General features: G+C 38.6%; 3 protein-coding genes across 6 annotated transcripts; all 3 read right to left on the bottom strand.

Annotated features, from left to right (window-relative positions):
• Positions 1-49: 49 nt before the first annotated feature.
• LOC135597664 (uncharacterized) lies at positions 50-8793 on the bottom strand. 4 transcript variants are annotated; one of them, XM_065090924.1, is made up of 11 exons: positions 8658-8793; positions 8519-8570; positions 8329-8426; positions 4647-4753; positions 3636-3704; positions 3049-3164; positions 2897-2951; positions 1723-1843; positions 1474-1527; positions 429-523; positions 50-328 (listed from the first exon to the last, which is right to left on the bottom strand). In XM_065090924.1, exons 3-11 carry the CDS (start codon positions 8363-8365, stop codon positions 209-211), a joined length of 774 nt encoding a protein of 257 aa, XP_064946996.1. In that variant the 5' UTR covers positions 8366-8426; positions 8519-8570; positions 8658-8793; the 3' UTR covers positions 50-208. The 4 variants fall into 4 exon arrangements, with proteins under 4 accessions (XP_064946996.1, XP_064946994.1, XP_064946993.1 ...); XM_065090922.1 differs by lacking the exons at positions 8329-8426; positions 8519-8570; positions 8658-8793 and adding an exon at positions 6189-6778 and having other exon boundaries at positions 1474-1521; XM_065090921.1 differs by lacking the exons at positions 8329-8426; positions 8519-8570; positions 8658-8793 and adding an exon at positions 6189-6776.
• A 32-nt stretch (positions 8794-8825) lies between these two features.
• Positions 8826-11956, bottom strand: LOC103972180 (peptide methionine sulfoxide reductase A1). Its single transcript, XM_009386413.3, has 2 exons — positions 11399-11956; positions 8826-9262 (listed from the first exon to the last, which is right to left on the bottom strand). Exons 1-2 carry the CDS (start codon positions 11915-11917, stop codon positions 9011-9013), a joined length of 771 nt encoding a protein of 256 aa, XP_009384688.2. The 5' UTR covers positions 11918-11956; the 3' UTR covers positions 8826-9010.
• An 839-nt stretch (positions 11957-12795) lies between these two features.
• LOC135596662 (vesicle-associated protein 2-1-like) lies at positions 12796-15393 on the bottom strand. Its single transcript, XM_065088725.1, has 8 exons — positions 15161-15393; positions 14985-15055; positions 14765-14846; positions 14534-14649; positions 14310-14441; positions 14149-14175; positions 13638-13712; positions 12796-13183 (listed from the first exon to the last, which is right to left on the bottom strand). Exons 1-8 carry the CDS (start codon positions 15213-15215, stop codon positions 13049-13051), a joined length of 693 nt encoding a protein of 230 aa, XP_064944797.1. The 5' UTR covers positions 15216-15393; the 3' UTR covers positions 12796-13048.
• Between the last annotated feature and the right edge of the window lie 96 nt (positions 15394-15489).

The raw sequence follows: 15489 nt of genomic DNA, 5'->3' as shown, positions 1-15489 counted from the left end.
GAGAGCGACCTCTTTATTTAATTGGATGATAAAGATATCAAAGAACGCCTAGCGAATAATGTGGGAATTATTTAACTGGGAAAGAATCACCTTACACCAATTGTGGGAAAAATGGAAAGAAAAATTTCCCTCGACTCTTTTTCTTGTATGTTCAAGAGAAGGTGGATGATTCAGAGAGAATGCGGGAAATTGATACAGCAACCGAATATTAACTGAGATGCTGCGACCGATTAAGAAGAAGCTTGAAAGAAGGCAGATCCTCGATTCGACTGACGTTTTCTAGCAGCAGCTCCTGCTCCAGCTGACGACGTGTTGACTTCATGACCGTCTAAAGATGGGACCAACAAGAAGACAGTTTAGGGCAAATAGAAAACCATCAGATTGTAGGACAGAATCGGTAATTCCGTGGTGGAGAGCACATGACGTACATTGAAGTCCATGTAGGAGGCATGCATGGCGAGCCATTGCTGATCCATCAACTTGAAAGCTATGCAGTACAATATGTCGAAGGCCCAGTCATTCTCTGAAACACAAATCATCAGCAGCATTTAGTTCAAGTATCAAAAATTGCACAATTCCAATATGATGCTTAACTATATCGAATATCAATATTCAAAAGACCACCATCTTCACCTATGCATCAGTAGGTAGGCGCTTAATCACATACTTACTGGTTTGTAACACTGAGAAACCTGTGATGACCACTTAACGTAATCTGCCGACTGCTGGTAGGTTCTGAGGGTCTAAGCAACATGTTTAATAATTCACTGCACTGTATCGGAGGAGTGTGCAACCAAAATTGAAGTGTGGAAAAACAGAGTAACAATCAGATCTCGGTAACTAATTCTTAACAAAAAATAAGGTTGGTCCGGCATATTATAATAGTTTGCAATGTGGTTCAGATCGATCCATACCCACCAGTATTTGCTAGTCGGGCAGGCGTGGATGGGTTTGTGGACAGCCCCCATTTCAGGCAATCGGGTCCAATTATATATAAAAACAAAATTCTTGGACTATAAATAGGTTGGTGCCAAAAATTCCAAACCCTCTTCACCATCTCAACGCATGAGCACCATGCCCGCTGTGGTCCGACATCGCCTTCCTTCCCACTACCCACCGTGTATAGTTATTCTCTTTCTGGGGATACTTTCTCCGCTTCTTCCTTCTCTACCTCGTCTTCATATATCATGATACATTCTAGCATATTATATGTTGAGATGCAGGAATAGACCAGGTCTGTACCAATCGCGCATGGACTGGCATGGGTTCAGTAACCAAAATTGCATTCCTTGCTGCATCTATACCCACTGATTGAGCTTATGTTAATTTTTCCAAACTACCATTGTCTAAAGCGTATTTCTCAAGAACCCAACTTAAAAAATCAAAATGTAATATATAGCATCAGTGACTAAATGCATTTATCAGCAACAAAACTCATAAAAGATCAAACTGCAATTTAGCATTTAAACATACCTGAAAGTAGATTCAAAAAAATAGCTCCCACAATCGACCTTGGTTTAGCTGCAACTATTATAAACAAATTTTAGTGACACAGGTAGAACTCTATTATGCTGAAGATTTAAGTGACACTGGTGAATGTCCAACATGTTGAAGACAGTTAAGATGCCCATAGTTGATAAATGACATACTGCATTTATATCATTCAAATTTAAGCAGTTAGCCACACAAAATCAATGAAACGAGCTTGGATAAAGTACCCACCAACTTGAAGATCCAGCATTTGGATGAGCATAAATGTTACATTTATACCAGCTACTGCAAAAGGGTATTCACATAGGGCTCGATTGCCCTCCTGTTTTCGGAGAAGATCCTGGAAGGACTTCTGCAAGGAAAAATTGGTAGGACTTCAGAGGAAAGTCATCAAGGAGGCAACAACAGCTCAGTTATTAAGAAGATCATCCAAAGGATACAAACTACTGAGCCAGTTCATTGCTTGGCCCAAATTATGCAACTATATTCCAACAGGTAAATGCATGTATACTAGTCTTAGTGTGTAATACTGTGCTTTGAGACTAGGATGCAAGCTATAAATTACCCATCTATAACAAGATCCTGTAAAGATCATACACATCAAAGGAATTTTAATTGTAATGCATCAAACGAATTATCAGAATGAGTTTACATTATAGTGTTCCACAGTACTAGTTGCTGTCAAGGGACTCATAGTAGTACCAAAATTTAAGAATGAGCAAAAAAGATTCTCACATTAGCCTTGCCTTAAATTAAGATAGGTGGATATAAAGAGTCAAAACCAGTTAAGGCACATAACAGTGCACATATGGATTGATTCACTCAAGTTGAAATGTTATCTTCCTTACGAGAACACTCAAGTACCCAATTATGCTCTAAATTCTTCAAGTCAGCTTTAGTCTTTCGGGTTCAACTATCTCCTAAATTTTGTCTCAGTTGAATATCAACCTAAGTGACTAAGGCACGAGTGAAGGCTCTTCTGCAAATCAACTTATAACCTTTTTTTTATATTGATAAATGCAAAAATTTCACCCTGTTTTAATCTAAAAGTTTTCCAAATGATGACTCCCATAAGGCTAACCGGGATCCAAGTGAGAGGCCAGCATACACAGGATTGAAGATACACTATTCCAGTTGGCACGAGAGAAAAAAGATAATGAATATCAGTCTTTTATTCTAAAATTCAATATTGCAGCAAAAATATTACAAATAAAGAAATAATTTGTTTTATGGTAAGTTTGGCAGCACATCAAGGCAATTTGTCATCTTGTTATAATCGACAAATAGGTGACAGAACAAAACAAAGATGTTCAATTCATTATGTTAAGAGCCACATATAAATTGAAATCATTCTGCACTTGAATCTACTAGTTAAAATAGCTAACAAGAAAAGAAAACCACTTACAGGGTACCTCCTGGCAAAGAATAATAGGTTTTCTAAAGATATGAAACCACCACCCCTGCAACAAAAGAACAAAGATAGTTTCTGGATCCTATTATCGAATTGAAATGAAAATACCTTACCAATGATTCCTACAGACTGAGCATTTTGAATACCTAAAATCTGTAGAAGGATCTTTTCCTTGCCATCCCATTTCCTTCCATTGTTCAGATATTAAGCCATGGAGTTTGACTCCAGGATAAGCAGCATACCAGAGGGTTCTTAAGGTTTCCTAGCAATATTTCAGTCACTGAGATGACAAACACAGAGGAAATGCCATTTGAAACATAAAGTGCTTGTAGGTTGCATCAATAAAATGGATGCAGATGCATCGTAAGCACAAGACACTACATGATTAATACTAGCACCTTGACTCCCTTCTCAGATTAGATATTAATATAAGCAAAAAGTAACCAACATAATCATATAGTTGCACAAAAAAAATGTTCACATAAATACACAACTGCAGAACTTTATGAGTTCAAAATTACTAGATAGTTGAGAGAATTTCAACAGCTCAATATTATTATAAGCAAGAATTTAGTAATGGTAACTAGAAATAGCTAGATGGTTGAGAGGAACTTCAACAGCTCATAATTATTATAAGCAAGAATCAATTTAGTACGTTAACTAGAAAAAACAAAGATTCACTATTAGAAACTAAAAAACAATAAGATCAAAAAGACCATTCTAAGGCAAGTACCTGATGCTCTTTTTTTGAACTTTCATAGGCAACATCGACTCGGCATTGTAACTTACGCAAGCATTCCTCCTGCATGCATGTATAATGAATGTAATTTTCATCAGCTTTTCCCTTTGAAGAGCAAAGTAGCTAGCAGGGTTGAAATTAAATATTAATGAAGGCCTGGCCACCTACAAGGATGAAGGAACAAAACTTCAATGTGTGTAAATGAGAGGGTTGACCACAGGAGAAAAATTAAATGATGAGGTTTTATATAATTTAACAAAGTAGTTAACATAAAATCTAAAGGTATCTATAGGCCTATACATACTGCTAAAACTAATCAAGAGTCACCCAGTAATTCCATGTTACCTTTGTCAGAGATTACAATCATTTGATGGGTCAACTGTACAATCATGGCACTGGTACTCATCTGAATGCCATGCCAAAACCATGCCCAGCAAAACACTAGCTAGCACAGAGCTCAACCAATTGGCATAAAGCTCATGGTGAGGCATGTGATAACACAAGGGCATGCCGCAAAACTAAGTGAAGCTTATCTTAATTTACATAATATGCATCTCAATTGTCAGAAACAGGTAGCAGGAAAGCATTCAAGCAGCCAATCCCAAATAGTTGCAAAGAGAGGCATATTGTACATGTCCACGCTCATGTTGCAAGAACTATCTGAGATATCCTACTTCTAAATTCTACCACCAAGAAACATAGCCATTTGTGACATTCAATTACTTGTTATTACATCAAACCTAAATACCCATCCAATACCAGTTTCAATAAGCTGTATAACCAGTATGGTACTAAGATAACAAACATTTTGTCAATCTATACTACCGAGTATCGATATAAAATTAATAAAATATTAGTAGATGGAGCATTGTAAAATTGTATGGTCTGTTACAAATGCTTGGCCACACTGGTAAATGCCAGTCAATATGTACCTCTTGTACCTATATTTAAGATCATGTGTCAAAAAAACCAATAAGCATATAATCAATATTAACAAGAGGTTACCTGACAAGGTGTAAGGTCAAATGATAAACGAGCATCACTGTCAATTCCTTGGGCACAAACACAAGAAAAACCTTTTCCAATCCACGCTGTTGATCCCGCCACAACCTCTGTAGACAACAAAATGAATATAAAGATGACAGTTCAAATACAAAAAATAAAAAAGATACATCTTCATAGGCATACTTAGCAATATAATAATGACTTTTCTTACTATGCATAACACCTCAGTGATCACTTTCTATTTAAGTCAAGAAAAAAGAAAGAACCTTGAGTTTCCTTACAAGTTTGTAATAAAAGGATAACCACTAGCAACTTAATAATTTTAAATCAAGACATTTACATGACTTTATACTTCGACTTGAATGAACTTTGATAGATTGAGAAACTATACAGTTAAGGCATAACCGACTCAACCACTGGTCATAGGAAGCATGTGAATCCAAGTACTATCAGCTAAGGCTTCAATCATGAATGAGACCCTTGTTTTGTCACAACCATGTTTCACAATAATATATATAAGAGATTCTTTAACGTTCAAACTGTGCATATTGGACAGGCTTACCTCTATGTAAAAATACTCCATACATTAAAAAAACCAGCCATCTAAATAAACATAATTCATTCCAAAAAAAATATTTATTAACTTATTCTATAACACCAAACTGATACAGATGGGTAGTTAAGATTGTTATTTAAAACTTTGGCCAAGCGAAAACCTAAGATTTTAAAATTTCAAAAATCAAAGTGTGCGTGTGACAGAGAGAGAAAGGGAGGGAGAGGCAAGCGAGAACAATATCATCATGGAAAGTGAAAAAGAGAACATTCAGACAATTTAAGTTTACGAGAACTTTGTTAAAATTCATGGTAAAATCGTTTGATCGACAAAATTCCTAGTACTTAGTCAAAGTCATACAGTACCTACATGTTGCGCCAGTAACTGATCAGCAGCTATGCTGCATCCTACGCCAGTAGAGAGCATAACCATCAATTGTACAATTCCATCACCTCAAACACACTAAATCTTCATTTATTGAACATTATGATCGTCCAATTACTTTGGTAGGTATTTCTTTCATCTTTCCATAAAAAGCACTCATGAAAATTTAATCTCTCAGCCTCTGCATGCTCTTCTGCAGATACGTGACATGGAACTTAAACCACCATGCAAAAAACAATCAAACAGAATAAATTCATAGATCGAAGAAGCTCTACATGAAATCTAAACCAAACGACATGGGAGAAAAGGTACCCAGAGCTTACTTAAAAGATTACATCAATGACATACTTCACAACTATATCTAAGAAAGCAATTTGCAGAAGATGATCAAAGATAGAAAGACATGCAGAGTAAAATGGACAACCTAAACTTGTAGATCAAAACCTAAGAATGTCTTAGGCATTCAAAAGTCCAAGCATTGTCAACTGTCCTACCAAAACTAATTGCAGATTGCCGCTACCACTAATACCAGAATACGCCAAGCATCAACTTCGATGTTCACAAGAAAACAATAAGAAAGGGAAAAGGAGCAATTTTCCTCATACCATGTGTTGAGTGGTAGCCGCCCCCTCGATCCGGCCCCTTGGTTATTCTCCTCACCGTGACAAAAGACCCACCATTGTCACCCATCTCTCCTCTCGACCACCTCCCCTGACCCTGCCAAAATTGCCTCAGCCCAAACCTCCACGGCACCTTCGACCAACAACCAACTCAACGACTCGCCTTCATTTCATGCCATCGATCGTTCACCATTTCCCTTCCCCCCCCCCCCAAATCCCTTCCAAGAACCAAACTAGGGCTTCATTACCACAAAGTGAATAAAGAAAAGCTTGAGAACAACCGAAAGGAATCGCAGACCGCTCGGACCGCAGCTGCCGCTTGGAAGACACCACAACAAATAGATGCGGATGTTTCTTCGCGGCTAGGGCACCGTCCGGCGGGGTGAATCACGGCGGCGAGAAGAAATTAAAAAGGGAGAAAGAGGCGTAGAGATTGAGAGATCGCCGGAGAGGAGAGACGAGAAGGAGGGCGTCGGGATATATGCTCTCGCTCGCTCGGTCTCGTTTCTGTTGGCTTCGCGACCTTTTTCACCTTAACTTTGTCTCGTTCCGTTTGGCGTCATCCCCTCTTTCTCGATATAGCTTTGTGGTGGTTTCTATTTTCTTTTTTGTTTTCTAAGAGCTGGACATGTGCGTTGCACGTGATATTGGTCGTGATGGGCCCGCGACAGTGGTGGCGTGGGGTCATAAACATTGGTACGGGATATGTAATATATGCTTTAGTTATATTTATAAGATAAATAAAATATTACGTGTATATAATGAATGGGGTTATTTTTCTAAAAAAAAAAATACTCACAGCATATTTTCTAATCGATACTTCCTCTTTTGTATTATTTTTTAAATAATATCTTTAATTTTAAAAATATCTAAACTATCTTTTAATTTTTTTTTTAAAAATTAATCTAACCATCACAATAAAAAACTATAAAATCTACCTATTGATATATTATAATATTTTTTGATAATTTTAAAATAATATCATCTAAATAAAAATTTTAAAAATTAATTTATTATTATGTTTTGATAACTACAATAAATACACTATAAAATCTATTAAAAACACTGTAAACAATTTAGATAGACTCCTAATCTCATAAATAAATAAATAAATATATATATATATAATATTATAACATAATTTTACTTACAATGTTTTTAGTGTCTCAATAAAAACATTATAAATATTATTAAACATATTATAAATGAGCCAAATGAAAATATTATAACAGTTTAAAATCGATTAAAAAATAAAAAAATAGAGATATTTAAAATTAAAAAAAGTGTTAAAAATATTTACCAGTTGAGAAATATGCAAAAAAAATATGTTTTTTAAAAGAAAAAAATCACCCTATAAAATTAATGATGTCACTTTTGAAAAATAATATCTTGACCCTTTGTATTTATTGGTCAAAATTGTTTATAATCAAAATCTAAAGGGATTTAATTTAGAGTTGCTAGCCATAATAGTGGGACCCGCACAAAGGGGTCGAGCATGTGGCACGGTGCACTCCATTTTACGTATAACTTTATTTAACTGTAATCCAGCTTTTAGCCACCACATGTGCATATCAAACTACCCTCTATCTAATGGAGCAGACATAAGCACGTCATTATTATTTTCATATCACTATATAGATGATTCTTTCTTTCTTGCATCTCTAATCATGTCTTCTAATACAGAAATGGTGTGCTACCATTTATTATATATGCTCAAATAGTAGCTGTAGACTCATCTAATTTTCTAACCGATAACGTCCTTGACACTATCGATGACATCCCACTAAGATTGGTAGTTTGATGCGATCTCAAATCACTGGTACATCCAGACAAAGTTCTCTAGTTCCCCCACTTACCGACCGGATCTCGATGACTTGGATCAAGCCAGAAGACCACATGGACTGCAGCAGATTCTAAAATGCTTGGTTTCTGTTGCGCCATTGATGATAGATCAAACAATCAATTTACCATACAAGCTCATGAACATTCACGTGCTTGGAGCCAGTAAGTCCATCGTCCAAGGATTTGATTATTAGGATCAGGTAATTTTATGTTGAGGAGTCCACAGTGATATAATTGTATTATGTGGTTCGTCGTTAAAGAGAAAGACCATCGGCCAACGCACCTCGAGATCCATAGCAGGCTGTGGGAGTGGAGAGCATGAGGTTGGGATCCCACCGAATAGTTCCAAGGAATGAAAACACCACGCTGCAGCACTGAACTCTGCAAGACAGAATCGAACAAGTTTGCTGAAACTTACCCAAGTCCACCGGATAGTAATCCAACTAACACTTGCTGGTTTAGAAAAAGCTTACAGTAGATTGATTGATGTCGGGTTCAATGAACGATCTCAGACCAAGGAAATGCCTGCTAACAAGAGATGAAAACTTTAGCTCAGATAACAGACGGTAAGGGAAAACAAAGGACAATGAGTTCGATGAACAGAGATGTTACCTTATCGGATCCCACACCACGGACAGAAACCGACACAGAAAGGCCTCAAAACTAGGTGAAAAACGATGTTATATCTTGTCACTTCTAATCCTAATATTTCCCAAGAGTTCCGTGAATCGATATGAAGAGTTTGAATAATCACAAGGCAATTCATTAGCTATGCTCACATCAAAAGAGAACCATCAGATGAGTTGTGTGGATTACTGTGAATATGCAAGCTGTAATTATATTACAAACAAGGGCATAGCCTCATAACACAGTCCATAACATGCAGTACTCAGTTATCTTCAACAGCTCTATTGACCGAAACGACCAGGCATGCAGATTTCGATGGTTGATTATAATTACCCATGTCATCCGTAGCAGCGAATAGGGTCACTACAACCTTTAGCTGCAGACTGCCTGAAACCAAAGCGTCCGCCTTTCTCAAGATACTGCTGATGATACTCTTCTGCCCTGTAGAATTTCTTTGCAGGAAGGATTTCTGTCACAATCTTCCCGTTAAGGACCTTCTGGCGCCTCTCCATGGATTCTCTGGCTGCTTTTTCCTGTTCTGGTGTGTAGAAATATATTCCAGAGCGATATTGAGTCCCAACATCATTTCCCTGCATACAATTGTAAATATAATATTTTAACAACTAGAATGCAAATTATACTTAATATACTGCTCACAGAAGATTTAATGCATTTCTTTAAGGTTATATAGTACCATGCACCTACTATTGAAAGCATTTCTGCAATGCATTATAAGTTCTCGAATTTGTAATTCTGCAAATGAAGACAGATACAGAATTTGTTCACTGGTCCATATTATCACTAATTCTCAAATTACCTACACTTATAAGGAACTGTTGAAGAAACTACAACAGCAGTACACTTCGAATAAGACTCTTTCTGGAATATAAGATACATCACTGTAGTATTTATGTCTGGTCAGGTTTCAAGAGCACACCAAAACTGATTCCTAAAAGAGGAAATACAGCACAGAACATATGAAATTTTATAGAAGCTTGTTCCTTCATGTAACAGCACTCGTAATCCCACCTTAGAAACACATACGTGAACGAGACAAAGACTGAGCCCATGAGCTTGCTGCTAGCTGCATATATCATAATGCATAACATCAATAAAAATGTCAACAAATTGAGAGGTAATACGGACTTTGTTTCTTTCCTGACTGATCACATTGTTAAACTCCTTCAGTGCACAATATATTAGATTCAAGGGACAAGTCCTCAGTAACTTATTGCAAAGAGCGATGGAAAAGCAGGGGATGTATCATTCACGAGCTCTAATGACCTTGTAAAGACTAATGATCCAAAAGATCAGCCAAACATAAGCCAGAGTAGTCCTGGCTAGTGACAAAGACCAAAAAGTGAAATTTGGTCAAATTCAACCTATAAAATTAGTGTTCACTCTTTTTTTTTTGTGAGGTGAGGGTAGATACCTGTTCAATTTTTTAAAATAATGTCTTGACCATTTCTATTTCTCGGTCAAAATTGATCAAAAACCAATGGGATTTAATTTAGAGTTGCTAACCATTATTGTAGGACCCGCACAAAGGGGTTGAGCATGTGGCATGGTGCACTATGTAGAACTAAACGTTAATCTAGCTTTTAGCCACGTGCATATCAAACTACCTGAACCTGACTGCTCCAATCTGGAAGCAACCCCAAACCAATCCTTCTCCCTTATCTCTTTGGAATCTATGGTTGTCAGATAACTCTTGATGCCTCACACTGCCTTGGGGACATAGATTGAAGTTTAAAATCCAAAGGCTGCTCTCATTGATGTAACCATGGCTAATCTCAAACTAACCACTCTACAGATGATAAGAATATCATGGCAACATTTTTCAGCTTGCTTCCACCTTCAAATGCTCTCATTAATGTAACCATGGCTAATCCCAAACTAACTACTCTACAGATGATAAGAGTATCATGGAAACATTTTTCAGCTTGCTTCCACCTTCTAAATCATCAAATACAAGGATAACACTTTTTCTATGTTAAATGCTCGTCGCAAATGATATGTGCACCAAGAGTGAAAAATAGCCAGCATCCATACCCGACAAATATAAAAAACCACAACCTGTACTAGCACTTCTATAAGATAAAAAAAAATGTCAACTTTCTATATAAATTAGCACATTCTAAAGTTCTACAACTACACCATATATACAAAGAACACTCATCCATTTGAAGAAGCACAATTTGATTGGAAATCCAGAATCTCATACTTGCTCCTTGATTTCTTCGATGACCTACCAAGCAATTCAATAGGAGAGGTACCCAAATGTTGACCAAAACCCAATTTTCCGACTCACCAAGCGTATTTTCACAAATTCAAACTATCACTATGATACACAAGTGTAACACTGCCAATGTCAGTCACAACCCCGCATGAAAAAGATGGAGGGCTGCGTTAGGTCAAATACAACCAGCGTGATTCTTCTCCGTTATTGTGCTGTGACACACAAGTGTATGTGGTTATATCAAATCAATAGAGCTTACTCCTCCAACATGAGATGCTATTTAGCAAAGCTACGTCAAATTAGGCATTCGTGTTGAGAGTTATCTGAAACTAAAAGGTGCTTGCTACGTAAAATTGAGACGAATTTCAACTAGGATGCTATCAACTACTAGCATGGACAGTGAACTCAATCCAACAACAAAAACAAGGATAGCACCAATTGCCAATGTATAACAAGAAAAGTTCTGTGGGGCCTCAAAAGAATTAACCTGGCGATTGAGAGCGGTGGGATCATGCCGCTCCCAGAAGACGTCGAGCAAGTCCTCGTACTTGCACTGCCGGGGGTCGTACTGCAGACGGACCACCTCGGAGTGATTGGTCATCCCGGTGCATACGTCCTCGTAGGTGGGCTCGTGGAGGTTCCCCTGGCTGTACCCGACCTCGGTCTTGGTCACCCCGGGCACGCGCTGGAAGCTGAGCTCAACACCCCAGAAGCAGCCGGCGCCGAACTGCGCAAACTCCTGCCCCGCCGCCGGCACGTCGTCGTCGGGGCTCTGCGCGATCGCCGACGACGCCTCCGTCGCGGACCCTCGACCGCCGAAGCCAAGCCCTAGCTTCCCGAGCCAGCTCATTCGGCGGAGACGCGAGGGCGCAGAGGACGACGCCGGAAAGGACAAGGGCTTGAAATTACGAGAGGTTGCAAGGGGCTTTATGGGGAATTTGTAGAAGTGGTGGGAGGCGAGACCTACGAGGGGGGAGGCGGCGGCGGTGTTTAAGATGAGGGGCATGGTCGTGAGATGGCGTGGCCAGGAAGCCAAGTTGGGTGGTATGGAAGGAGTAGATAGACAAGGAGGGACGTGTCGGGGCGGTGCGCGTCCCGAAGCGGTGACGAGACCGCGTGCTTGCGCCTGGTTTTCGTATGGACGCGTGGCGGTTTCTGGGTGGGAGATTGACGGTGATTTGGGTCGGTATGTGTTGCGGTGAAGAGGAAAACACGTCTTCGTGCAGAGCTAAATGGTGGCACCATGCTTCAGATTTGGCTGTGCAAGGCGTAGAGCAGCAAACACATTGCTCGTCGAATGAATATTTGACATGTAGGACTCCTCAGCAAGTATATATATATATATATATATATATATATATATATATATATATATATATATATATATATATATATATATATATATATATTTGTCTCCGAGTTGTTTAGATCTCTAAGGTTCACATTTGCATTGTCCCCATAAAGATTGCAAATCAGAGTTTACTTCAGAACATCAAATATAGAATAATTAACATGTTAATGATAAAAAACATGTTAATTTTCCATGGATAAACCTTCAAGGTAGAGTTAATGATAAAAAACATAGCACAGACTTAATGTGGGTTGATTTCCATGTCTTTCTTTTCAGTTCATGTAGAGTGAGAGCTAATCCACTTGCTGCACTCAGACATGAAATATAATTAAACAGCATTTCTTCCACACACTGCACTGCTGAAAAACATCACAATGGTAATTTTGATAATGAAAAGTAAAGGGAGCATTGTGTCTGGAAATCAAATCACATGAAACACATTATAGCTCTCAAGTCATCAGTGTGGCAAATACTTCTTCAGCAAATTGCGGTATTTGGTGCATAAGAGAAGAGTTGCAACAATCAGAACAATCTTGAAAGAAGACCTTACACCCTCCAAAGGTACACAAGTCGAACAACAAAAGAATACACCCAAGAGACCACTGAACTGAACAGGAAAATGCTGAGACATTGTCGACAGCACTACCTGAGACTAAGAAACTTCCAACCCAAACAATTTTGTGGAGCAGATAGTGGGAAAGTAGCATGCTTATGAAATGCAGAAAATGTAGGCACTAATGGTAGCCAAATATTGATGTCATCAACTTGGATGGTTGTGAATGTGATTTAGGCAGTCGGTGGTGTAGATAAAGTAAGGTTTAAGATGAACCCAACCATAATACCTACGAGACCAGCAAATGCAGCAAATGTCAGAGAAAACCCAGCATCACTTTTGCGGTTTCTGCGCCTCTTCAGCATGTCCTGCAATGACAACTATATCAGTTTCCAAACAAGGAATATAACTTTTATAGAAAAATGCTTAATCGCTGAAGAATTTATAACATCTTAAAAAGCTTTAACGCCACATGTTTGAGACAAAAAGGCTTCCCAAATGTTATCGTAATCAGATTGAAACCTTAATCATGACGCAGCAAGCTTTTTCCATTATACCTATGCACATATCATATGATACTAGCAAGTAAATTTACAGTCTCGATCATAGATTATTGTACAATAATATGGAGCAAATAATGTCGCTTGCAAATGTTACAAGAGCCTCAAAAGTAACCATTCACTAAATAGTCAAATCATTTAGCGGGATATACATGGACAGCGAACACTCATGCAGCAGACCATATAAAAGGGAAAGCAACAATATATGTACTTGAGGTTCCAAAAGAATTAGAAAAGAAGCAACATAGGGTCAACTACAAACCAATTCCCTTTGCAACTGATGATTTTGTTGAACAATGGTATCCCTTTCCTCCTTCAAATGTTGTAACATCTGGATCTAAAAAACACAAATAATTGAGGTGAAAGAAACGAAAGAATACGACAAAAATCCTCATTGCAGCAAAGATAGAGATGATGAGCCTTGGTACTAGGAGAGTTTATCAACTCTGTGTTTCTTGTGCTGAAGAATATAAAACCAAATGTGCCATGCAACTTTTAACACAGTGAAAGCCACTCAGACAGAACATGCAGACACAATTTGCTATGGGTAGTCCTATACCAGTATGTTCATCTCCTATCCATCATTTCAATGATAACCTTGGTTCAAAACTTTCTAGATAAGGTGACTATGTAAGATTAAGCTCATTTACATCAATGCAGGTAAAAGTCTTTCTACAGAGAACTGAGAGTTAAGGCAAAAAGAAAAAGGTGGAACCCGTTGATGGATTTCATAAATGACAAGGAGGAGAAAGAACTTGGCAATTGTAGCAAACCTCCTCATTGCTTGAGTTCTTGTGCATCTACATCATGAAGAAAATGAAATATGCATTACAACCAGTGAAATGGCACTGATAAACACAATTGAGATTCACAAATGACAAACAGTTTGGTAGAAAAACTGTCTGGCCCATGATGAAGAAGTATGAAATCTTACATCTCTTTTCCCTGTAGCTGATGAGGCAAGACCGGACTCTTCTTCAGAGTTTCCAAGGCCAGATTGCGTCGGAGAAGTGTAAACAACTCTGAGTTTGAGTTCTTCTATCACCTTATCACCGTCTTTATTGAACTGCATGAAACAAAGCAATAAAACATATTCAAGAATGAACCATGAATCATTCTCAACCTGCAATTTGCAAGATGATATAATCAACAGCTCACCGTGTCAGAAGGGATTTCATCTATATCATTAATAGGAGGCACCTTGGCACTCTGAATGAGGAATTTATCCTTGCATTGCATGTCAGGAGGGTACTCCTTTTGGGGTTGGAGGGTGACTGAAAACGAAACATGCACACGCCATGTTTCCCACATGAGATATCATCAAAAGCTGCTGACCAACCATCGATCAACAATGACACACCATGAACCAAAACTACCCAACACAGATACCTGTAATAGTACATGAGTCCCAAGGTTGTACCACGCTTGCGTTCGGTCGAACAAAGTACTTCTTAGGAGACGTCGTTTTCACCTACCAGGATGATAGCCAAAGTTCCAAATTTTATCAAAACTCAGGTGAGATATGAAGCAGAACAGAACAAACACCCACACACACGAACAAACCCAAATCGCAGAGAAATCAAAGAGAAACGCGCATTTTTCCGAATACCTTGAATGCGACATGGTGTTCGGTGTTGTTGACGACCTTGATGTTGCAATAAGATGGCTTCTCCAACTCAACTGTTCCTCGAGAAGGGATCTCCCCATCAATACCCAACACAAGATTCGATCTTTAAAGAAAAACAAGAAAGCGAACAAGGGGAAACATCAGAGGGCCAAACGTACACTCGAAAGTGAGCTCTTCCGGGTAGACGGAGATCATCTGGCCGCCTCCACCCATGACCGTGTTGGGAGCACAGACGAACGATGGAATCCTCGAGGAAGACCAAAGCCCGATAAGGAAACAAAGACGGAGCCTTTTTTCCTATTGCCGCAAGAGCAGAGGAAGAGGAAGGAGGAGCTTTGAGCGATACCTGTGGTTGGGTTGGGGGGGTGGGGGTGCGCGGGGGGAGAGACAGAGAAATGGGGAAGAATGGAATGGCTCCGAGTTCATTTCAGGCCGACAACGACGGGGCGACATCGATTTAATTATATATATATATATATATATATAT

Source organism: Musa acuminata, chromosome BXJ1-11, assembly GCF_036884655.1.
Source record: "Musa acuminata AAA Group cultivar baxijiao chromosome BXJ1-11, Cavendish_Baxijiao_AAA, whole genome shotgun sequence".
Classification (NCBI taxonomy): Eukaryota; Viridiplantae; Streptophyta; class Magnoliopsida; order Zingiberales; family Musaceae; genus Musa; species Musa acuminata.
This window is presented reverse-complemented; position numbering and strand designations above follow the sequence as displayed.